Here is a 25227-nt window from a genome sequence, read left to right as displayed (position 1 = left end):
TCAAAATTTTTTCTAAATCATCGTTATTGTACTATTTTTACAAAAAGATTTCTTATCCATAGATTCATATTATTCATAAAATAGATAAATTGAAATTTGTCTTTTTCAAAATCTTCAATCTCATTAATATTTAATCAATCATCGTTTATCATTTTTCGCTGTCAGCTTTCTCGTTTTTTCATCATCGATTTTCGTTTGATTGAAGATAAATATCTATCGAAAATAAATATACTATCATTATCCGTTTATTAATTATTTTCTATATCTTTATCTATTCTTTTCTTTCATTTATGCTATATATTTTTTCCGCCACTCGATTACACACCATGTTACAATCGTCATCGCATTGTTTCATCTCCAATCGAACAATAAAAACCAATAAAATGATAAGATACAAAGACCTTGTTATCGATGAAAAATGACAATCGTATAAAAGAAAGATCAAATATCGATCATATATATATATATATATTATACGTAATAAACCCAAATCCTATTAAGTTATACGTTTAATTAGCAAACGTGTAAACAAAGAAGTTGCTCTCGCAACTTTTCACCGTTGTTGTTGAGAAATAAGAAAATAATTCAATCGGAATTCTCGCGCTCGTGTGTGTATTATCGATGCCTATACAGGCAAATCGATCACGCCCGTGTGAATATTATGGATCCTCGCGTGGCCACTTTCAACGGGATCGCTAATGAACACGCATTACGCATTCGTTTCTCGGTGTAAAACCGGATCCCTCGTTCCAGGTGTACGATCAAAGCGATAAAAGGAAACTATAATTGCATAGGAATGCTAGGTGTAGGATTCTGCCATCGAGTTTTCTCTCTCTCTTTTTCTCTCTCTCTCTTTCTCTCTCTCTCTTTTTTTTTCTAAGATCTCGTAGCTAGGACGATCACTATTACGCCACACAAATCGCGCGAGCCTCTCTAATTATATGATTTTAACACCGATGAATCGTTAGAACGTGTTAAGACAGCAAATAACATTTGCATATATTTCTGAAACTGGCGATGATCAAGCTTGGATATAAGCCAGGCTAACGAGATTTATTATTTGGGTTTAGTTTGGATGAAGGATGGAAGAATGATTTTCGAAGGGAATTTAGAGAGATTATTTTCATTGAGAAGAATATTTTTGTAGTTTAATAAAGAATTGGTTAGATGATTTATAATTATAGGGAGAATAATTGGATTTTGAAAGGTCGTCGTTTGTATGCAGAAATATTAACTCCGTGTTGATATCTATTACGATACAGTCAAATTTTTCTCAGTTATAGAGATTATTATTATTATTATTGCCTATCTTTCGGAATTTTCTTCAAAGTGTTTTATCTTGTAATTTCTGAATTCTTAGAGAGAGAGAGAGAGAGAGAGAGAAAGGAGCGTGTCATATATTTTGATTCTTAATGGAAATTTCTTCTATGTATGTATGCAAGTTGCCGTGAACCTCGCGCAATATCGAGATATTGAACGCAATTTCGACGAAGGTTGCAGCAGTAATATCTATAAAAATCATAATGCAACGACAGATGAATCGCTAGATCGTTAAAAAACAAGTGGAGGTCGCGTGGAGCAGAATAACTTATTAATCGGAAAAAAGAAATTAAATATTTCTGTATGATGATATCTGAAGATTAATTTATTATTTGTTACATAAAATTGCTTTTATTAAGGATAGATTAAAGAATGATAGGAACGTAAGAAAGCGATATAAAAATTAATATTGAGCAATAATGAGTAACCTTCAATGATTTTTTTTTTTTTTTATTTCAAAGTTCTCGATCATTTGAAAATTCTCTGTAAGATAGAAGTATTAAATAAAAAAATCAAAAATATTGAATTCAATTTTAGCGTAATTATAAGAAAATATCAAACATCGGATATTTTAAATAAAAGTGACCTAATTAACCAAACGTCACAGAATATTTCAAGAACAAGCTTTATCTTCGATCGAACGGTAAATACACACAGTGGTAATTGCACTACACAGCGTGAATATTTTTACCCCCAAAGCAAACAAAAATCACGAGAACCATACGATTACACAGTTCGCTCTGTTCGTCGCCCTGTTTGTCTTTTTAATTACATTAAAACATAGCGTTGCGTAAATGAAATAATAACAATGGAAGAAAAACAGTCGTGAAAAAAAAAAAAAGAAGCTTTGCGAAACGCGACGAATAAAAGGATAAGGTCTTTATTGTATTTATCGCCGAATCGTTTATCGAATTTTGAAATTCCCGCGCATCGCGAAGAAAACCGAAATTCCCGTCGAAATATCTTGAATGTAGAATTACGAAAGACATAGCAGTAGAATTCCAATCGTGGCCAACCTTCGAGGCAACCTCTCCTCCATTCTCGTATTATTAATGTCGATGAACTGCACCCGCAGGAATGCGTGAAAACCTCTGCAAGGATATCTACTTCTGTTCCATCGTCCTTCGTCCTTTTCGCGATCGATTCGTGGCCACGACACTCGGCCAAAGAGCCAGTAATTCCACGAACAGGAATTACTTCTGAGTAATTCCTCGAACAGAAAACTTGAATATTTTTTTCCCCCCTCTTGTATAATAAACGTTTAAACGAAAGTCAAGGTCCGTTCTGTATAGAAAGAAAAAAAAAAAAAAAAAAAAGAAAAAAAATCAAAAAAAAGAAAAGGAAAAAACTTCGAACATGAGTCTGCAATTACGAAATTTGTATGCAATGGAGTATTGACGTATTTTTTGTTGCAAACTCGTTGAACGACATTGGCATGATACGTATGATCGAATACATTAATTTTTTAACGTCTCCTTAGAGTTTTTTTTTTTCCTTTTGCGCGATTCACGATGAAATCATGAAAGAACTCGTCTCGAGGTTGATCGATAAGTTGAACACGAGCTGAGTAATTCGATCATTCTTTCCCCGTCTTTTTTCCCTCCCTCCGTTTCTCGAGAAGTGTGTACGCGATCCTTGGATACTTTGCTGGAATCGTTTTTTCTTTTTTTTCTTTTTTTTTAACGTATGAGAGTAACACATATGTATTTTCAATCTTTTGTAATTGGATTCTTCTTAATTATAGAGTCTTGTTGCATCTTGAGAAACAGGAACTAATAATTGTTGCAAACAGACTTGGGTTAGTTGGCAGTATAATGATATGAGGTAATAAACAGAAAAATAAGATTTGAAAGGTATAAGTGCATAATACAACGCGTATATAGCGATAGAGGTAAACCGTCTATTTGTATTGTCTTTTATCTGAATGGAAATCTTTTCTATAATCTTCGTATAGTCCTGGTCAAAAGTGAATCGTCAAAATGAAAAATCCTTGGTATTATATCATTTGATAATTTTAACACTATATAATTAATATATAAATTTAACACATTTAAAACATCATCTAACTATTTGGATTCGATATTGGATTCTAATTTTAAAATTAGTCTTTTCCAATATAACGTGTACATCCAATAGAAGAGCGATATTATATTTTGAGAAATAATTTTGCGTTCATTTATCACAGATACAAATCAAAAGAAGGAAAAAGAAAAAAGAAAAAAGGAAGTTTAAAAAAGGATTAAAATTTTAAAAATATAATATATATATGATATAAACTTGTACAAAACTTTCTAATCCATTGGTAGAAAAATAAAATAAAATACGCGTGTATATTTCACTCTTGATTTCGACTGTACTCGAAACGTGTACAAAGAATTAAACGGACAAGAATCAATCGCATCTTTAACTTCGTCGCAATAAATCGAGGAAAGCGATAAAAACAACCGCATCTCTGACTTTATGCCTTGGTGAGAATCAAACAGGGGATCGGACAAAGCATATTTCTACCACGGAACAAAGATCATCGTAGGATCGTCGATTAATTATGCGGCAGGATTGCCGACTCGGACAAATGACATCAGCGACGATTTCTCCACGAGTATTGGATATACTTAAACTCGTATTCGCGAGATCGAGTGGCGACTGGAATTTTTTGCGAAGGCAAAACGATCACCAAGACGATCCGCGATGTCTTTTGACTCGCGTTGAACGTTTAATCGATCGAACATTGGATTATCGATCGTGCAATTTTACGCGTTTATATATTTTGAAAAAGAAAACGAAATAAATTTCACGAGTGATAACAAAATTGCATTGCATTGCAGATGCTCTCTCTCTCTCGTTTTGATTATGCTGATAAATCGTTCGTTCCATTTTAATTAGAAATCGAATTTAATTTATATATTTGTTCGTTCCACGTGAGACGATGAACAGAAATTAACACGATTATTTTCATTTTATATGTAATTTAAAACAAATAGTTATGAACATATTTTAAATTCGTGTCGCATGAAGCAATAAATTTTAATTTTCTTTCTAGTTTCTTTATTGATTCGATTCGAGCAATGCATAGAGTATCACAGCAACAATTGGAATTTTATAGGCCGATAATTCGAGAGAAATTTTGTTTAGAACAAAATTTAATCGGTTACAAATAATAATTAAAAAAATTTAATAATTAAATTAAAAAAATTTCGTAAAATATCGAAAACGTTACTCGATGATTGTAATAATAATGAGTTATCGTTCGAAATCATTTTGTTGGTCTATTGCGTCTATTATATTATAATTTCGACCAACCATTTCGAGAAACATTTCGATACACAGAACGCATACAGAAACTACCAGTTCTCTATGTTTCGCGTTTCTTTTTTTCCACCTGACAGAACCATGCGACACAGTTCGTTCGGCGGAAATGCACATCAGGACTTCGTAATTTAATACGGAGCAGCGAGCGTGTGCATAGTGTTCTGAGAACACTGTCATTTCTCTAATAACAGTTTAGCGTTTGTTCCTCTACTTTCGCCTGGAAGCGACGCGAAAAAAAAATTGGCGAAAGAGCTACGTCGCTAGAAAAATAAGCAGACACGGAGGAATTGGGCTAGGTTAAATAATTCATTTCGAAAAATGTTTCATGAAGAGATCGCCGACAAATTGACAACGTGGAATTTTTTATTTTTTTCTTTTTTTTTTTCTTTTGCCAAAAAGTTCTTATTATATTATAAGAACTAATTTTGTTTTATTGAAAATTCTGAATGAAACAGGAATAATATTTTTTGAAAATGGAAATTTAACATTTTGAAAAGTGGTTTATCACTAATTAAAAATATGGATATCGAAAGATCATACATGATAAAGATTTCTATTCTAAATTTTAGCTTTGAAGATATGGAATGATGATAAAGTGACGAACCAAGAGTTAAGAAAAAATGAAAATTTTAGTCAAATAATTTTATTTTTTAATATTCGAATTCTAAATTTAACAACTATTTTTATATATTTAAATCGATCCTCTCCTAAAACAAGCATAAATTCATGTTTAAAATCAATAAGAAAAATAACGAATTTTCCTCATTCGATCCTCAGTAAATTGACATTTCCTCTGCCCTGAATATTTGACAACGTTTATAAATACATTTCAATTATCCATCCTATTGATCGACAAGTATCGATAAGTTGTCACTCTCGTGTATCGAGCTAAATTTAACTAACACGGTTACAATGAATTCCTTCGATTGATATCATCTTAAGATAATTAACCTAAATACGTTTCACGCTTTGACAGATACTCGTCTCATCGCGGATGAATGTAATTCTCGTACACGCGTGAGATCGCAACGTGAAAGAGAATTGGACATGGATGGTCGAAAGGAGGGTCTTGAACAGTGGGTCTCACCATTTCGCAGGTTTAATTTCTTAGCACCGTGACGCACAGGGTTAGGTGTTGTTCGCTCGGCGAAGATCACAAGTTTTTTTCACGTTCCCCGGGGAAAGGACTCGTTCCCATCTTTCCCTTGTGACTTTCAGAAAGTTGTCAGACGCCGCGATACAGTGCATTCCTTTACGATTCACAGAGTGTCGTTATATCTCTATTCGTGGACGAGGAATTTTGCATCTCTCGCGTGACCGAAGACATCATCACGCCGACTAAGATGGTCGTTTGGTGTTGATGAAAAAAAGAAAAAGAAACAAACGAACGAACTGGAATGTGTTGGTAGATTGTGAAGTTGGATCATCTGTTTTCGCATCTACGTTTCTTTTCTATCTGTGGCAAACAAGAATCTATTTTTTTCTCCTTTCAAACAAGAATCTATTCTTTTCTCCTTTCTCCTTTTTTTGGAAAAGGAAAAGGATAGAAAATATATAAAGAGAGTTTTCTACTTTGAAAAATTATTTCAAAAAACACGTGATGATGATTATTTTTGGAAATAATATTTAATATTTGTGACAACGAATATATCGATTGCTACGTATATAGGAGTTAAGAAAGTGGAAATTACTTTAAGAAGTGAAAAAGAAATTTTAAGATATTTCTTCGTATATTTTTATATTCTTGCGTTTCAATAGCTCGAGCTAGCTATATTTTACATTTATAAATATTTTTATACCAGCTGACTTAAAATAATGTGAAATTAAAACAGTTCCATTTTTCATATCAATCGAAACTTGCATTATGATACACAGCACTCCATGTGTCTCTATCTAAGAATGATATTGCGATTAAAGCAAGTACATAAGCTACTAAATTATACATACAAAAAAGAAAATTAATATCACTTTCATATTAGAAAGCTCTCATAAAATATACTCGTTACAGAAGAAAAAATTTATTTTCACATCCCAAGAAATTTCACGATATACTTTCGACCATTTCTCCGCATTTTGAAATCTATCAGAGAGAAAAAAAAGAAAAACACGTTTGGAATAATTTTTGGAATACCATCGATCGAAATTCGCTAGTGTCCCTCGATTAACGATTCCACGATGGCCACGACACGATACCTATTTCACTTACAACGAATTAATATACATGAAGCCGATCTTTCCGAGTCGTTTCGCTTAACGAACCCTGCCTCGTTTTGATGAATTTCCAACGACAGGCTTTCACTGCTCATTATTCTCGGCGTAGATGGCCACGCCGTGCTAATTCCCGAATCGGTCAAAAGCATCGATTTCTCGCAACCGCGAGTCCCGATGCCCGGTCTCGTACAAGGAGTTCATTGAACCGAGGATTCGCGTAAGCAAAGGTTAACGAACCGAGATAATTAAAAAACATTTGATTCTTCTGCTCGAAATAATTGAAGAATCAGCGAAATATGAATTCTTCGCTTGCAGTTATTCGCATAATGTTCTGAAAAGTGCTCGTGCGTGATACGCATCGAGCGTATTTATTCCATTGTGGAATCGAAATGTAAGAAGGAACGTGAAAATAAAAAGAAATGATATTACGAAAGATTTCTCGAATCGGTTATTTTTTTTTTTTTTTTCTATGAATGTGTATTGAAAAAAATTGATCGATGTAATATTTGGACAATTATGAAAATTGATGAGAGAAAAGAAAATGAATTTGTATATTTGGATTTAATTTTAATAATTAAAAGAAGAGAGAGAGAGAGAGAGAAAGATCGTAATAAAAATTCGATGCGCAGTAGTAAAAGTATTTTAAAAGTTTTTTTAGAACATCAGATAATCTTTTTAACCTAAAAATTCGCTTTTGAAATCTAACTTGCAATTCTTTGAATAAACTATTAATTAATACTATAAATAAAAGATTTAAAGCGAAATAAGGGAAAGTCGTACAACCTCGTCGTCATTAGAAAAAAAAAAAATCACACAAATCAAACGATAACGAAGAAATTGAATAAAATTTCTCTTTCGTTGAATAATTCTTTGAAAATAATATAATGTACTTAATGCTTCGAGAGTAATCAAATAACCTTTGCGTTCCATGATTTTAATCACAATTTATTATATTTTAACAATCAACAATTCTTGAAGAGAGAGAAAAAAGAAGAAAGAAGAAAAGAAAGAAAGAAAACAAGCAATTTCATTCTATTTAACCTTTAACCTTAATCATCGATCGAATCCTCGATCGAACGCAGATTTTATTCGCATTATTTCGAAACTTTGTTCAAGGATTCTCATGAGCGTCGTTTAATTGGATGCGCGGATACTTTGGAATGCCGAATTCCGAGAAGAAAGTACGCTTTCGTGGACGCGGTTAATTATCCATGCTCGATCGACAACGGTGAACAACATGCCGCAGAAATGTCAACGACGCCGCGAATGGAAAGTGCCAACAGAGTCTATTGTCAACGCAACACACAACGCCACCGATATTTTCTTTCTCACGAGTCAACCAAACTCTTCTTCCATGCAAATGTTAGCAAATATTGGGTCGTTGCGAGTAAAACAATGGAATTCTTAATAAATCTCTCCGTTAAACTTGTCCAAACTTTTTTTAATAAAACCAGATATAAGAATCAAATTCATCATTCATGAATTATTCTCCGTTTTGTATTTTTACCAAGATTAATATATTATCTTTGCTCTTGGAGTAAAAAACGTAATTATACACATATATCCATTATTTTCTATTTCAACATTTTATAATTTAAATGTATCGCATTTTACAGATAAATATATAAGTAGCGTTGAAAAAAAATATCAATTAAAGTATTTACAGTATTGATGATTCTTTTTTAAGTTTTAATATTCGTTTCAAAAAAAAAAAAAATGGTCGACAAGTGTTTTTATTTAACCGTGTGATTTATATTTTCACGTTCGATATATTTTTAACAATTGATCGTATGATTTATTCCTCGGTGTTTGATTTTTGTACATATCTCGTTACGACACCATTGCATCAACAGTTGCCAACGCAAAATATCGAAAAATATCAGATTCTCCTCTTCTCCTATCCTCCCATCGAATCCGAATTTTTCCTCTCTCTCTCTCTCTCTCTCTCTCTCTCTCTCTCTCTCTCTCTCTCTCTCTCTCGTGAAATTTCGAGATTGACGATTACTCGCGGCTGATTACCGCGGGAATGCTAATTAATCGCCGGACGAATTTGCATTCCCGCTAAAGTCACGGTCTCGTGGGAAGCGGCTTCGAAGCGCGCCATGGTTTCCTAGAAATGACGTAAGGGTAATGATGTAGCGCGGTCTGAAGAACTGCATCGTTAACCGCGCGTTGAAGAAACTGAGAATCTTCAAACCTTTCTGGAAACATCGGCCAAACGCGAGAAACGTTGGAAATATTTTAAATAAAGACGCATAAATAAAGTGAAATTTGAAAATTTTACAATTGATAGATTCTTTCGCAATGAGAGATTCTTGATTCTGTTAATTTTTGTCTTTTTCTTTTTTTTTTCTTTTTTTTTCAAAAGGAGAAATTCAATTTCTGCTATGATCGAGGAAGGATCGTTGGGAATGTACAACATTGAGAAATGCGCGATGCGAACGTGCAATCAGTATGCAGATATATTGATGACACGGGGAAGATACTATTGTTTCTAAAACAGTTGTGAGTTTCTCCAGTAGCAATAAATTTTAAGATAGATATACGAGTGTCTCGCTGTTATATAGAAAGGATTAATTGCGTTTGTTTCTTTAGAATTTCTATCTATATTTGAATTTGGTAAATGCAGTTGTCAGTTATAGCGATGATAAAAAAATATACGGACGACAGTAAGAGAAAGAAAGAAATGGAAGAAATAATAAACTGTTGGTTACAATGTACAACAGATTTCACTTAATAATAAACACTTCTTACTTCTGATATTGTTCGGGTTCACGACTTCATCACAACCGTAACGTCGTAAATTATATTAATGGTTAACCTAAACTGGAGGGTCATGAGAGGCTTGTTCGCAAGGTTATCGTGATATTATATTTAGAATTTCTTCTAAACGTACAGTCGGATTTATAGCCGTTTACTTCTAAAAGCGAGTATAGAGGCACGTGTGCGGTGTGCAACGGAGTGCCTGAAGGAAAAGCGTGCTCGAATCTTGCCAGCCACGAGAGAGTGAAAAACGAGCGTCGACCAACGGGTTACGGTCTACAAATTTCCTACCATTTTTTTTCCTCATTTCCCATTCCATTAAATATTTAAACGTAAAAAAAAAAAAAAAAAAAAGAAAAACACTTGAATTGTACATTACACATTTACGTGGAATATTCCTGACCTAATCGTCGATAGCTACCAACATTCTATAGTAACGATCGTTAAATTACCAAAGATTACTAAAAATCTCTTATGGCCCTAAATTCTAAGGATATTTCCATATAATAACCATTATTTCTTCGTTTCAACGCAGCATCCATTATTCACATTTGCCATTCCTCATCATCTATATTGCTCAATCTTAATCATGAAACGTCTTATAATCTTAAATTTCAAAGGACATAACCGCTATCTTCAAATTCTCCAACGTTTCACACAACTATCTATTCTGCACTCGTTTACCGTATCTTAACTTGATCATCTCCTCTATCACATCTTAAGCATCTATAAAAGCATCTCTTACGATCTTCAATTCTAAGAATACAATTATTGTTTCTTCATTCCACTCAACTATTCATCCTCATTCCCTACCCTAAATTCCACAACCGCATAATCATTATTTCCACATTCTCCTTCCCAATCTTTCATCCCACACAACATCTGCTACCGTGCTCGTTCTCCACTCCCAATCCGCACAATCATTCGCGCATCCATAAACTTTCCCCCCACCTCTCCTTCAGAAAGAACCTGGTCATCAAACGCCGGCCACCATCGCCGTACGACCCGTACGCCTCTCCCCGAGATTTGCGGGGGAAAAATTTCACAAGCCGACTTTCAGCAACCGCTGAAAACAACTTTACGATCGTCGCATTCGTCCACGCATTTCCACGAGATTTCGACGATGATCCCCCGTGATCCCGTTACGACTTTTCGAATCGCCAACCAACGTTTCCGTTATAGATTTGATAAACCGGTTCCACCGGCCTCGAAGCCAGATTCCCGAAATTTTGGGTTACCAGTGCGACGGGCGCGCACACGCGTTATGTAAAGCTCGTCATGATCGGTTAACGGTATACGAACGAAACCGGCGGCTTTCTCGCCGATCTTCTCGCGCCTTCGCGGAGAAACGTTTATTATTCACGCGCGTAGGAATTTTCCCCGCTGGGACGAGCGATAATCGAAGCTTAAAGCGCGGGATCTTCCGCCTTCTCTCGATCCGCGCGCCGATTATACATCGATCTTTTACGCTCGAGGACTTCGAAACGAAGCGCTTTTTGCCCGCTGCTCTTACGATGCGCCAGGTGTTCCGCGAAACCGTGTCGTGGATCTATCCTATCTATTTCGTTTTGAATTTTTTTTTCTCGTATTTTACGAGCAGATCGCTGATTTTTATCCAACTGGACAATGTGATATCTAGGTATACAAAGAATACGAGGTTTAAAAGGAAAAGATGAAAGTGAGTGAAGAGAGTGAGAAAAATGTAAGGGAATGTGAATAGATTGTGAATGTTTATCTGGAAAATCAAATTTTCTATGAATGATGAATTTTATGGTTTGAAGGAATGGAATTTAAATGGAGTTTGAATTTTAGGAGAGAAGTTCGGTCACTGTGCGCATCGCGAAGGAAGAGGATTTTTCTATGAAGTGTGAAACCGATATTCGACCGATATTGTGAGAAAGAAATAAAGGACGTGTGTTTAACGGAGTATGAATAACGATTTTAAAAAAAAATGGAATTTGAATTTTGCATAGTTTCAGTTTCGGCCATTGTGTGTCGTGCAGCGACGAGAAAAGAAGAGAAATTTTTTAAACGCATGAATTGTGGATGTTGCGAGTAAACGGACATTGGCTCGCGTGGAGAGTAAGAATGCGATCGATATCGATTGGTTTGAGGTGTGGTGTTGGTGGAAATATGTCGATGGTTGGTGGTGGGTTTGGTTTAGATATGCGAAGAATGTGGAAGTGTTTGATTTAAGATACACTCCTGTTTGTAAGATATTTAGATATCTCTTTAATTATAACGATTATCTATAGAAAGTTGAAAAATCTTAGTGAATTTCTAAACTAAATTTTTACGCATTTTAGTTTGCACTGTATCAAAGAATATATCTTATCGATAATGGCATATTAATAATAATAAGAGATAATTAAATTTTCTTTTAGTAATAATGATAAAGATGGATATATGATATGTAGTACGTTTCTAAAGAATATTATAAATGCACCAGTGTAACTCGTTATTTATACGAATAAAAAATTAGACAAAAACGATATGAAACGTTATAAATTGATATTATTCTGACAATTATGTGATCTACGTTACACGAAAACATTTGTTTTTAAATGTTATTATTATAAAAACGAGATTAATTGACAATAATATTCATTTGTAAATATTTCTTATGACAAAGAGATTTAAGAAACGCTATTATAAACTCCAAACTTTTCATTATCTCTGAATTAAGAATTATCGAAACGTCGTAACAAATTACAAAATCCTTCTACTATAACATTTTATTATCCATTTCCAAAACTTTACCATTCTATCTAAATCCATTGCTGCAACTTCGAAGCATGCTCTATGTATTCAATCAGCGTCGTATTTTTAACGATTACGACTCCCAAATTCTACCAAAATACCGTACAAACTGCAAAATCTTTTTCCACGATATTTGCCATATCCTCCATTTCCGTAATTCCGCCATTCACTTAAACCTATTCCACCAACTTCAAAGCATTCTTTACATTCGAGCAACGTCAGAATTTTCCAAGAAATCCTGGCACGATTTGATCATTAAACACGAACGACAAACAAAGACAAACTCACTCACGAACGAGTCCTCGAATCCATGCACGACCAGAAGAGATGAGCAAAATTTTAATCATTCAAGCTAAGAATAAACTTGATACTTTGATTAAAATTACTCGAATAATTTATCACTTGATTAACACATGGAATAACCACAATTATTCTAACTGAACGCTCCAAATTATACCAAGCATCCAATTGCTCAAAAATAAAGTAAAGCTTCATTCGAAATTTTGACCAATTAAATTTTTTTCTCTCAGCCCAATTCGATATCCATTCGACGAAGCAAGAGAAAAGAAGCGAAGAGAGAGAAAGAGATAGATAGATAGATAGATAGAGAGAGGGAGAGAGAGAGAGAGAGAGAGCGAGAGAGAAGGTTGAATCGAGGAGGAGGTTAAAACCGGCGGTCGCCGTGACTGTCGCCACGGTGGCCTCTTTGACCCGCTTTCTCTTTTCCCACCCGATTTGTCTCATGGACATGCCTACCGCGTTTTCTTTAACCGGGAAATTCACGATCCTCGCCACCTGCCATGCCTCGCAGCCACCACCACCACGCTCGATCGACCGTTCGTTTGTGCCAACGTCCTCGAGGAGCAGGCGCAAGAACGAAAAACCGGAAGTCGAACGGGCGGCAAGTGGGTCGAACGTAGTAGGCATACGCTCGCGCCGATTCCAATTATCGGCTAGGCGATTCGTTCAATCCTTTTTTCACGCGCGCACGAGAGCGGTGTTTCGTTACATCGCGCTGGCCACTTTCGAAAATTGGCCGACGACACGATCGATTTCCGCAATATCGTGGCGCGATGGAGGGAGGGAAATTTTTTTTGCACGTACAGTATCGAGATTCGAAGATCGGTTTGAAAATTAAGGATATCTTTTTCTTTTCTTTTTTTTTTTTTTTTTCGTTGGGATTATAATATAGGATCGTGTTTTAGTAGGGAATATAAATAGGGAGTTTTTAATTTATTTATTAGTTTAATTAGTTGAATTCTAGGAAGAAAATTCTATTCATGAATAGTCGAATATAGTTTGAAAGAATCGAATGTAGGTAAATGATATGGTAATTTTTAGGACGAGAGCGAGAAGTTATTTTATATGCGTTCTTGAGAAATTCACCTTGAATATGAACTATGATTCATTATGAAAATATGTTCCTATTTGTGGTTTCTTCCTCTTCGATGGAATATTTAAAATTGAAGAATTCGAATTTTGTTAGTAGTTCAAGTATATTTTAGATTGTACGAAAAAAATTGTACGAATAAAAAGTAGCGCAACAACTTTAATTTTAACTTTGATAAAATGACTAAAATCTTTCGTAATTGTACAAATATAATTTATCGTGTTTCACGTTATCTCATAATTTACAGTAATCTGTCATGCAAACGTTGTAACAGTTGGCAATAATTTTTCTCGAAAATGTTTCCCGGTTTTGATTTATTTACGACGAATTTAATTTAAAAAGTACAAACTCTGAAAGATTAATGATATTTATATGGAATATTTTTTTTATCCCAATCTATTTTTAACACGAAGAATCATCTATTTCTTTCGACAAGATAGGTCGTTAAGTTTTATTTACTTAATTGCACATCAGCTTATAATTTTAACTCCTTTGAAACAACAAAGACTCTTTTCTTTTCTTATCCAATACGTTCGCTATTTTTGTCCAGAAATATTTTTTCATAAACTACGTTTTATTTCTTCTTACATTTTTTTTTTTATTAATAAAATTCTGAGATTTCACGTTTTCAATATCTCTATTACATTTTGCAACCGTTTGTCAAATATTTGAACGAAATATTTGAAATATTTCTCAGAATAAAAATATTTCTGAGATACGTTTCAATATCCTTATTACCATTTCATAACCGATGATCAAATATTTAAATTAAATATTTGAAACATTTTTTTTTAATAAAAATTCTTTAAAACAAAAAACTAAAACGATAAAGATTATAATATAATTCGAATATATATATAATAAGTGAATCAGTGCATAAGATAACATAATTATGATAAATAATTCCATTAAAAAATCATGTACAAAAAATTCAACGTAACAGACGTTATCTCATCATTCATTTGAAAATCTAATCGTAGCGAAGAGGTTTGTTATCTCGTGTTATCAATCTCCGTTCAAACAGACGCCAATCGTGCTCCATAAGAGCACGATTCGAGAAGAACCGCGCGAGGTGATCGAAAATTACGGCTGTTCGATTTTCATCGACCCGGTTTCTTCAATTTCCAATTGGAAGTCGTACTCCGCCACCGTCAGATCCTTCGAATGTTTATTTGCGTGCAATGCCAAATAAGCATCGCGGTGAAATAGAACATGAAGCGTGACATAGCCGCCTGACCATAAGTGTCGATTTCGAGCGGCATCGAAGCCGACCCAACAGATCGGGAAGAAAGTCGGTGTACTCGGTACCATGAAGTGGGTCGTGTTCCTTGCTGTGTTTATCATCGATCATTTCACCTTCTTCGTCAGGAGGTCGTCAGAGAGTCTTCTAAGTGGGTTGCCTGGCACGAGCGTTCACAATTTTATTAATTTTCGCGAAAATTTTTTGTCAAATCGATTAAAATTCCACGCATTCAATATTATGTTTATATTGTTAACTTTCATCGATTATTTGGGAGAAGTTTACGCGGTTCTCTCCTATGGGGGAAATCGCAGAAGAAAGTGATTAAAGATTAAATTTTACTAGAAATATATTTTTTAAATTAATAGGGGATACTTGACGATAATTTCGATAATTATATTTATACCTTATTATACATATGTTACATATATAATATTCAAATAACTTGATTCTAGGCATAGATATAAGTATACTTATAGGTATGAGAAAAAAAAAAGGTACACGTATAAAGTAAGTTAAAAATAATTATACGATATACGATACTTCTTTGATTATGATCATCAGGTTAGGAGTCATATTTATGTCTTGTATATATTTAATTTAAAATTGATTCTCTACAGAAACAGATTATTCTCAAAATAATTATTATCAGTAGATAAATCAAATTTCTTAAATAAAAAAAATAAAATATTTCTGAGATACATTTCAATATCCTTATTATACCATTTCATAATGAATCAAATATTTAAATTAAATATTTGAAACATTTTTTTTTTAATAAAAATTCTTCGAAACAAGAACTAAAACGATAAAATTATAATTTAATTTAAATATATATAATAAGTGAATGAGTCCATAAGATAACGTAATTATCGAATGAGTCCATAAGATAACGTAATTACGATAAATAATTCCATAGAAAGCTTGAAAATCGTTTGCAACAGGTTCAACCTAACCTTTCTCGATCCTTTCCCGCCAATTTTACGGAGATCGCGAAAATCGTAACGCGCGATTCGATCGATCCGTGCGTCGATGGAAACGCAAGATTTCGAATCGATAATTAATCGTTTCGTGCCGATTCGAGAAACTGTTGAAGCCCCTACTGTCAATTACGCTACGTTACAAATTACGTTTAATTGGCGTTCGTAGATACTATCCAGATACGATCGGATACACGCGATTCTTTTCTTCCTTCGACGGCAGATTTTTTTTTCGTCGTTTAAACGAGCCGTCCACGATTTTCTGCGCCGAGGAGTTGAAATTAATTTAATTAATTTTAAGGAATTCCGTATTGCATTCGATCAGATTTAGTGTCGTTTGACTTGAAAAAAATTCTGAGCGCAGTCACGCGATATTGAATTGCGCTTACGTTATCATATGCCATCGTACATTCCTTGCTTAATCTTCGATAAAAGGCAGGTTGAAGAAGAGAAAATTATATAAAAGAAGTAGAATTTGGATTTTTATTTTGAATTACAGAATTGAAAATTTAAATTATAGAACATGTTATTAAGAGAAAAATTTAGTAAAAGATCAATTTTGATTTGTATTTAATTGCAGAGAGGGAGTTGCAAATATTAGATTTAGATTATAAATGTTATCGAAAGGAAAATTTAATAGAAGATCAATTGACAGGTTTGTTCTTGGTAAATAAAGTGTTGCAGAGAGAATTAAAAATAAAATATCTATCAATTTGAGATGTTTATTTTTGATACGTGTCAAGAAAATATCAATTCGATTATCCATGCTTATATATTTTGGATTTCGAATATTTCGCGTTAAACCATCATTAAATATTGTATTAAAGCACAAACGTATAGTTAATTCTGAAATAATTAATAATCTCGCGTATTGCGCTTCGTGTTTTAAATAATTCTTGGAATTACTGTCAAGGTATGTATTATTTGTAGCTGCGAAATAATATATTGGAATTTCAAATATACGATACTTTATTTTATGGATGATGATTCGTTTCTATAAATTGTATAAAATTTAACAACAAATTATGTATGAAATATATCAATAAAACATTTTTTTCTTTTGATCGATTAATAAATGTAACATTAAGTTTCAAAAAATAAAAAAGGAAAGTTTATAAAATTTCTGTAATTAAATATTACACCTTACGTTACTTTTATATCATATATTTAATATGTGAAACTACCTTTACTAAAATGAACTCTAGGAACAAAAGCATTTTTTCAAATGCAAAGGCAAGTTTTACTTTTGCCAAAAACCAAAAAACACATGCATCCTATTTATTACTTTGTGGTACATTTACAAATGGCGAACAAAAACTTTACTTATTTATACATTTATCGATAATAATTATATTAAAAATAATTTATTTACATAGCCAACCAAACGTTTCTTAAATTTTTTTTTAAATAAAATCACAAAACGTGAAATATTAATAATTTAAAAAAAAGTCGATGAAATTAAACGACGAAATAGCAAAGATAAATAATTTTAATCACTATCTACTAATAATATAATTCTTCTGAAACAGTGCAAACGACTTAGAAAAGTCGCATTTTCATTCCGCAGCCTACTGGTCTAGAATAAACTCTAGAATAACAACTTTCTAACCTCGATAAGTTCGCGTGAAACTCGCCATAAAGGCGAGGATTACGCGAGAATCATAACGAATGCAGCTTCTCGTATTACGTGAACGATAATATATCGATAACGAATGATAACGAGAAATTAAAAAAGAAGAAATCCATCGATGCATCTTGATGCATAACATCGTTTCGTATTATACCAGGAAATTACGACACCTGTTTCCCGCCTGTGCTGCGTTTCTGTTATGTCAGCATTCCACTGTGCGATATCTAACGTTAGTTTCATATTGTTTAACTACACGGAAGTAACCACGTGACTTCCTATCTCTCGTTTTCTCATCGCGGCGATGCGCTGGTTTCAGGTGGAATCCTCGCGTTCTTGGTTTCGTTCATATCGAGAAATATGGAGGATACGATGTGTATTTGTGAGGAGATCGATGATGTTACGAATCAATATCGTGTGATGTATGAGAAAGCATGAATTATTTTATTAGAGATAAAAATGAAGAATATTTTTTTTCTTTTTTATATTGGAAAACAAAGAACGTTTACTGTGATAATTAAAAAGTGAAAGTGGATTAAAAATCATGGATCATAACCTTTCTTTTTTCTTGATCAATGTATTAATAAATATGTATTAATAAATATTAATAAATGTATTAATAAATATGGGAGATATTTATGTATATTTGATTTGATTGGTAATGGAACTTTGTTTGCTTTGTTCCCTTTTTTTATTCAGATCGAAGAATATAGGATACGATACGATATAATTGAAAGGTCATGGTAAATTTATAGAGAATAACAGAAGATGAAAGGAACATCGTATAATGTAATATAAGAATGTTACAAGAGTTAAATTTTATCTAGAATAAGATTAATAAAGAGAAAGAAAATTTATTCAATCATTATAAACAAAACATCCTGGATATTTATTTTTCTCTTTAATATTTTTCTCTTACATTACACTTTGATAAAAAAAAAACAAACAAACTTAACATATTCCTCAAAGGATTCAATAATTTTATCTAATTTTTATTTAATAGAATCATTTCCAAGCGTGAAAACAAATATTTGACACAAAGCATAAGAGACACAAAGCTCTAATCCTCTTTAAAGATTAAGCATGTTCTGTTAAAATTTTCCCACTAAAAAAAAAATTCTTCTCCTTTTTTTCAATTCTATATATAATAAACTCCAAGGACAGTAATCAGAGAGATCGTCAATAGCACGAAAAAAAAAAAAAGAATCCCACGTTGCAAACAAAAACAGGAGACAAACAAGTGAAACAGACTAATGAAACCAATCCAAGGTTTAAATTATACCCAAACGTCGCAATCAAAGAGGAATAAATATTTCAAACACATAGGATAGCATAAATCAAGGTGGAACGATTCGATAATAAAGACATTCAACAGTCTTAGAACATCAGGCATCAGGAGATATCACCAATTATCCACCTGCGTAATTAATATACCTCGCCACACGTGATTCATTCATAATGGAGCAAATCAAGAGGTTGTAAGACGTTTCCAGACGTAACCGCGACACGGATTCGCGTGTGCCAGCTGATGAAACGAATTGCATACCCGACGATCTCATTTTTGCGCGGCAAGAAAAGCGGCACAGTTACGACACCATCACGCAGATTACCTTACGACGAATAATCTTCTCTTCTCGAGGGAGAAGAGAATTCCGGGTGGTTTCTGTAGTTGTCGTGCCATGGAATATTGACCGTAACTTGGTGTATTCCCTTTTTTCGATTTTTCTTTTCCCCTCTCTAATGAAACGCGTTAAGAAACCAAGCAAAATTGTCGTTAAGTAAATGACTCCCGTAAATGTACCTGTTGCGAGGAGGCTTTAAGAAACGCATTGCGAAACGCGGCCATTACGCTGCTTTACTGGCAACAAACATTGTCACACTGTGGCAAGCTCTCTCTTGCATTAAGGGTTTAAGCGTTTCCATGTTGTTGGAGAAAAATGTGTAAAATTTAATATATAATATCTCGCCCTCGATAGAAAAGTGACGTAAAATTTGTAATCGAATAAATTATTATTGATACGGTATATTGAAATCATTGTTGCTTCTAAGTTTTACTAAATAAAATTTTTGTAAACGAATATGTTCAAGTTGAATCTTCGATTTGACAATTCGATATGACATTCTTTAAAATTTTACTCTTTTGTTGTTTTTTTATTTTTTCTTTTAGGACAATCTTAAATTAATCACAAAATGATATCCAATATATTTCTCCTCTTTTTTCCACTTTATAATTTGATGGAATATCTGTAACCTTGGGTTATTATAGTTATCAGACTTATTACGTAAGATGAGTGATATAATATAAAAGTATTAAGAAACTACGTAATAGGAGTAACAGTTACACGCAAAAATGAGGTTTCTGTGGTTTCTAATGCTTCTTGGAAAAGGACAATGAACGAAGGTAGAGCACTGTAGAGCGTTATACCGGAATTAGTTCTATTAATTATTCCATTTTATCCCCGTTATTACGTTATTTTTAATAATTATTCCACTTTATTATCAATCAACCCGATCATCCTCGTGTATCCTCCATTCTTAATTTTCTTTTCTAATTAATTTAACTTTCTATCGTATATCTTATGCTTATTCGAAATCACATAAAATATATATACATCTTCGTATATTTATTCGATCTACGTACAAAAGTCGATCGCGTAAATTAGCTCATGCACGATTGTAAATAAACTCTCGCGGCGGAAAGTAGAACATCGGCCACCATTGAATATTCCCAACCGACTTTACGTCCGATTGTTCCCATTCTGCTCGTATAGAACTCGAACTGATTCAATAAATATCTTACATTTATGTGTAATCTTTATACGATCGGCACAGATTTGTGCATTTTAACGAGAGCCAATCGTGAAACAAAATCGTAAGATCATCGATTTCGATCGTACCATTTCTGGTAAAATGCAAACATACGTATTATTTGCAATGATATTTACAACGTCGTGTTTGTAATAAACGAAGAACACGTGTCGTTATTGTTGCTATAAACAGAGAAATCTATATAACATTGCTCGATTCTATATTTTTTGTATTTCTTGGAAGATTATAAATATTTCTTTCCTCGATACAGTGACCACAATACATCTTAGAACATTTCCATTTCGAATCGATAAATTATTCATCCTCAATAATCATTAAACCTTCCTTGCCAATATCCTGTTCAAATTAAACTATTTTCTACTTAAACTATATCTCGTTCTACGTTATTACCATTAGAAAAACAAGAACAATAAGAAAATTTTTTCAAAAACAAACTCATTTACAATGAACCAATGAATCAACAACGAATACATTCTCAAAGAAAATTCGATCGAATGCGAAATCCCAAAAGAAATCCCCAATCGACCGAAGTAATTCAATTCTCCTTTCCCTAACTTCCATCCAAAATTTCTCACGACCAAGTGAGAACAAACAGCCAAATATCGAATCAAACGCAAGAACCACGCAAGAACAATAAATAAGATCTGTGCAACAAACAAAAGATTTTAACTTGGAGCCCCTTGGATAGTGGAGAAGATCGTGAAAGACGAAAAGAAGAGAGAGAGAGAGAGAGAGAGAAAGAGAGAGATGGAGGAAAAAGAGGAGGAATACCGGTTTACAACTAGGGACAACGAGCACGATCCTCGCGCACGTTGCCGTAATATCGCTTTATCGGATCTACCGTTATGTCGATCCGTTCTGCATCGACGTATATATACGTTTCTCGACGTTCTATGCACGCGGCTCGCATGGCAACACCGGAAACCTTGCATCAGGACCACATGGGACGCCGTCTACGTCATCGATCGATGCCAGTCAACTGGTCGATCCAAACTGGTCGACGATAGAGGTGATCTAACTGTAAATCTAACGCTTTTCGCTCGACCACTCGCGTTATACCCGATAGATCCCTCGTTCCCAATCCGGTATATCGCTCGAAAGACGTAAATAGATAGAGGGGGTAGACGATGGGGTTCGAGAGCTTGGCCCATTCGATACCGTTCGATTGGACAGTGTTGAAACATGGTGTGGTGTCGGAGGTTGATTTGCATAACAAATCGTCGCGTCGTTTAGGAGAGGCTGTCAGTCGGCCTCGACCATTTCGAGTCGATATTTAAGGCACGTCACATCCTTTCACGTTTCGATACCTTTTGACGCGGTTTTTGACATCGAGAATTGGAAACGGAACGGAGACGATATCCTTTTTATTTTGGCAAAAATTGTAATGAAAAATTGCAAAAGAGACGAGTTTTTGCGAAAGATTTCTTTAGAATTCTTTGAAGAGGACACGATGACTGTTTGTTGTAGGATGACTGATAATCATCTGTGCTTGACAAGTGATCACGTTGGTTTTCTTAACAAGTTTTTGAAATCGATCGAGTTTCGGGTTTTAACTCGTATCGAGATATAGGATAAATCTTGAAACGATTTTTGATCGTTTGCTTTCTGAAGGGATTTACTCTTGAACACGTTATTGGCAATGAAAGATCTCTGTGACGCACGCGTTAGCACTACAAAAAGTCTGCATTAAAGACAGAACAGCAACAGATCGCGGTCACGAGGAGCCAAAGATTCCACGTGCCGCCGGTATTCGGTGAAATCTAGACCAACGGCTCGCAAAATTTTTCGACATCCTGTCCCTCTGACCTTCGAATACGCCTTTCACCGTGCATCTCCATTTTTCCAACGACCCAAAAGTTACTTATCAAACTTCTCGACCGAATCCTCCTTTGAGTCGCGTCCAACAGTTATATACCATAAATATTTCCTAATCATGAAAAAGTGTATCCAGCTTTCGACGAGTAAAATAAAATTCTCCAAACAATTACCAGGGGCACGAATAAACGTCATTAATTTAAAAATTTTCTTTATATATTTAGCATTCCTTCATCCAACCATTAATTGGCGCATAATAGAAATTTTCCTAGATTTCGAAACAAACTGTGTATAGACATAACTATATACGAACCTGAGAAGAGGGTTTCTGAAGGAACGTCGCGATCCCAGCGCGAACCCTGTTTTTGACACCGCGCACAGTTCCCTTGGCACTGCGTATGGCTTCCTTCTCGAGGATCTTGTAACCGGCGAAACACTCGTCGGTGTCCTTATCGCCTAACACCACACCCCTACCACTGTCTTTGTTCCCCTTCAACTCGTTTATGTGAAACTTATAGAACCTGTCGTACTCGTACACGTATTTCTTCCCGGTCAAAGGGTTGACGCTGGTGTCCACGTCACCTGATTCCTGCTCCAACCTCTCCTGCTCCTGCTTCCTCTCCTCGTAAGTGCACTCCTTCACAACCGGGGACGATAGCCTGCCGTTCTGCTCGGTGGCCAGGACCGGACTCCTGATCCTCGGAGTTGAGGAGGCTTTCGACAACGAGGAAGTCCCGGACGGCGAGGGGGACACGCTGGGGGAGGCTCTGGTCGAGCAAGAACTCGAGTCGATCTCGGGGCTCGAGGTAGCCGCGCTCGATTCCTCCTCGTGAGTTCGATTTTCCTCGTTCTGATCGGTGGACAGGTCGAGCCGGTTCAACGCCAAGATGGTCTCCGTGTCCCTGTACTTCTCACGATCCACCCCGTTCTTCAGACGGCAATTCTCCGAGCGTTCTGGAAATTCCAAGGATGGCCTGCCAGCCTCGTTCCCGTTAATGCCACCGTTCGCTATTCTGTCGGTCAACTCGCCACCGTTCAAGGAATCGCAGCTGATGTTGCTCTCGTTGTCGTCGCTGTCTACTTCCGCTCCGCTGCTGGTCAAACTGCCTGTACGATTGTGCTGATCGCTGGCAAGGATAACCGTACTGGAGTTCTTCTTCTTGGGAAGAGGCGGCGGTGTGCCGTCCAGATCGCTGCAGGTCCCGCTGTCCAACGTGTCGCTGGGGGAGCATTGGCCGCTGGAAATCACCATCCCGTTCAATTGGCCGGGATACGAGTTGTAGTAGAAGCAGGCGGTGGAACGATTATTATTGGGGGAGGAGGCGTTCATAGGAGGCTCGACGGACGTTTCACGGTGCAGTACCATATCTTTTTCTTCGTTGGTGTTATCGTGGCTCCGATCGCGCTTGTCCTTGCGTAAATTACCGTTATCGTGATTGTTGTTGCGTTCGAAGGCGTTCGAGCCGACACTGATCCTCACACAGCCGTCACCGACACCGCCACTTCCACAACGCTGCTCGTTCACCAGATTCGTCGCACTCACGACCACACCACCGTCACGCTTGCCCGAACGTTCGCACGCGATCCCGTTCTCCTTCTCGGCTTCGTGCCCGACCACCTTCTCGTCCAGCGTCAATCGTACGGTCGATATCACCCTTCCGTTCTTCTCACCATCCGGATTGATCTTGATTTTCACCACATGGGCCGCCTGCTGCTGCTGTTGCTGCTGATAATGATTGTTGTAGTGGTGTTGCTGTTGCTGTTGCGCGTGTTGGTGCTGTTGTTGGTGCTGGTTCTGCGAGCTCTGCGCCGACTTCACGCCACTCTGCTTACCGTACCCGTTCGCGGCTTGCACTTCCGGGATTCTTCTTCTGCAGGCCGCCGAGGAATCGACGCCAGGAGCTGCCAGACCGACGAATACCGTTGCTCCGGCCCCTGTGCTCAGAGGAGCTGTGGGGGGATTGGAAACAGTCCGGATTGACACAGTCTGTCGGGCAACCTGACTCGGGGGCTGAGTCTTGGCCGGCAGTGTCGGTGGAACGGTCATCGTGGCGACCTCGTCCATATACGCATTCGAGGACACTGTCACTACGTCGACGAGATACACCTGGTCATCAACCGAACCGATCCTCTGCTTTCTCCCGTTTCTTCGTACTCGCGTCTCTTTTCCCTTCTCTCTTTTCTTTTCTTTCCTTTTCTCTCTCTCTCTCTTTCTCTTTCTCTCTCTCTTTCTCTCTCTCCCTTTCTCTGCCTGCGGAAATCAGATTTTTATATATGTATGTGTATGTATATATGCGCTTGGGATCCCTTAATTAATCGGAATAATTTTTATAGGGCGTCGATAATAGTGTGATTGGAAATGCGTTCGAATTAATCGGAATCCTCGATCGGTATTTTAAGTACGTAGCGCGTAAAAGCCGTTGATGACACGGATGGGTGATTCGAATTACTAGAATGAAATCAAGTTAATTGCCACGTGACGATAAGTTTTTTAGACGAGATTTAATAATTTTTCTACGTAACGAGTCACGTAGGCGATAATTTCACGACGAGGAAGGCAACATATGGCGCGACATATCGCAGATTTCCGGACCCACTGCGCGCGAAATCGTCGACAAGAAGTGTCAAGTACTTTGTTCTCGTGTCCAGATCCAATGGGTACGAGACTTTCAATCACCACCGTTTTTACTTCGAATCTGGCGCACAGAAAGACAGAAAGTGGTTTCCTAATAACTTCCAATGCTCGTTAACCGATCGAACGCAATCGATCTGCGACACTGCCTCTGATCTCTGCTGGGAATAATTATCGTCCGCGAGATAAATCGTAGTCGCGATTAATCGACACTCGAAAAACGTTCTTGAAGAGCGAATTGCGAAAGATTTGGAAACATCCGCGAAAGAGACGAATAGAGAGAATTTGCCTCCTTGGAGAAACGACGTGAATGCAGAAGGAGTTCGTTGAAACGAAACGTTCGTGGAAGAA

At 35.9% G+C, this 25227-nt stretch overlaps 1 protein-coding gene across 1 annotated transcript in view; it reads right to left on the bottom strand.

Annotated features, from left to right (window-relative positions):
* Positions 1-25026, bottom strand: part of LOC122718673 (putative uncharacterized protein DDB_G0293878) — a 42841-nt gene extending 17815 nt beyond the window's left edge. Inside the window, exon 1 of the mRNA XM_043943906.1 lies at positions 22558-25026. Within this exon, the coding sequence (XP_043799841.1) occupies positions 22558-24309 (1752 nt within the window). The 5' untranslated portion in view covers positions 24310-25026. The remainder of the gene's footprint in view (positions 1-22557) is intronic.
* Between the last annotated feature and the right edge of the window lie 201 nt (positions 25027-25227).

The sequence above is a fragment of the Apis laboriosa genome, unplaced genomic scaffold (genome assembly GCF_014066325.1).
Source record: "Apis laboriosa isolate Shangri-la unplaced genomic scaffold, ASM1406632v1 scaffold68_cov148, whole genome shotgun sequence".
Taxonomy (NCBI): Eukaryota; Metazoa; Arthropoda; class Insecta; order Hymenoptera; family Apidae; genus Apis; species Apis laboriosa.
Note: the sequence above shows the minus strand (reverse complement) of the source record. Positions and strands in the feature narration are given on the sequence as shown.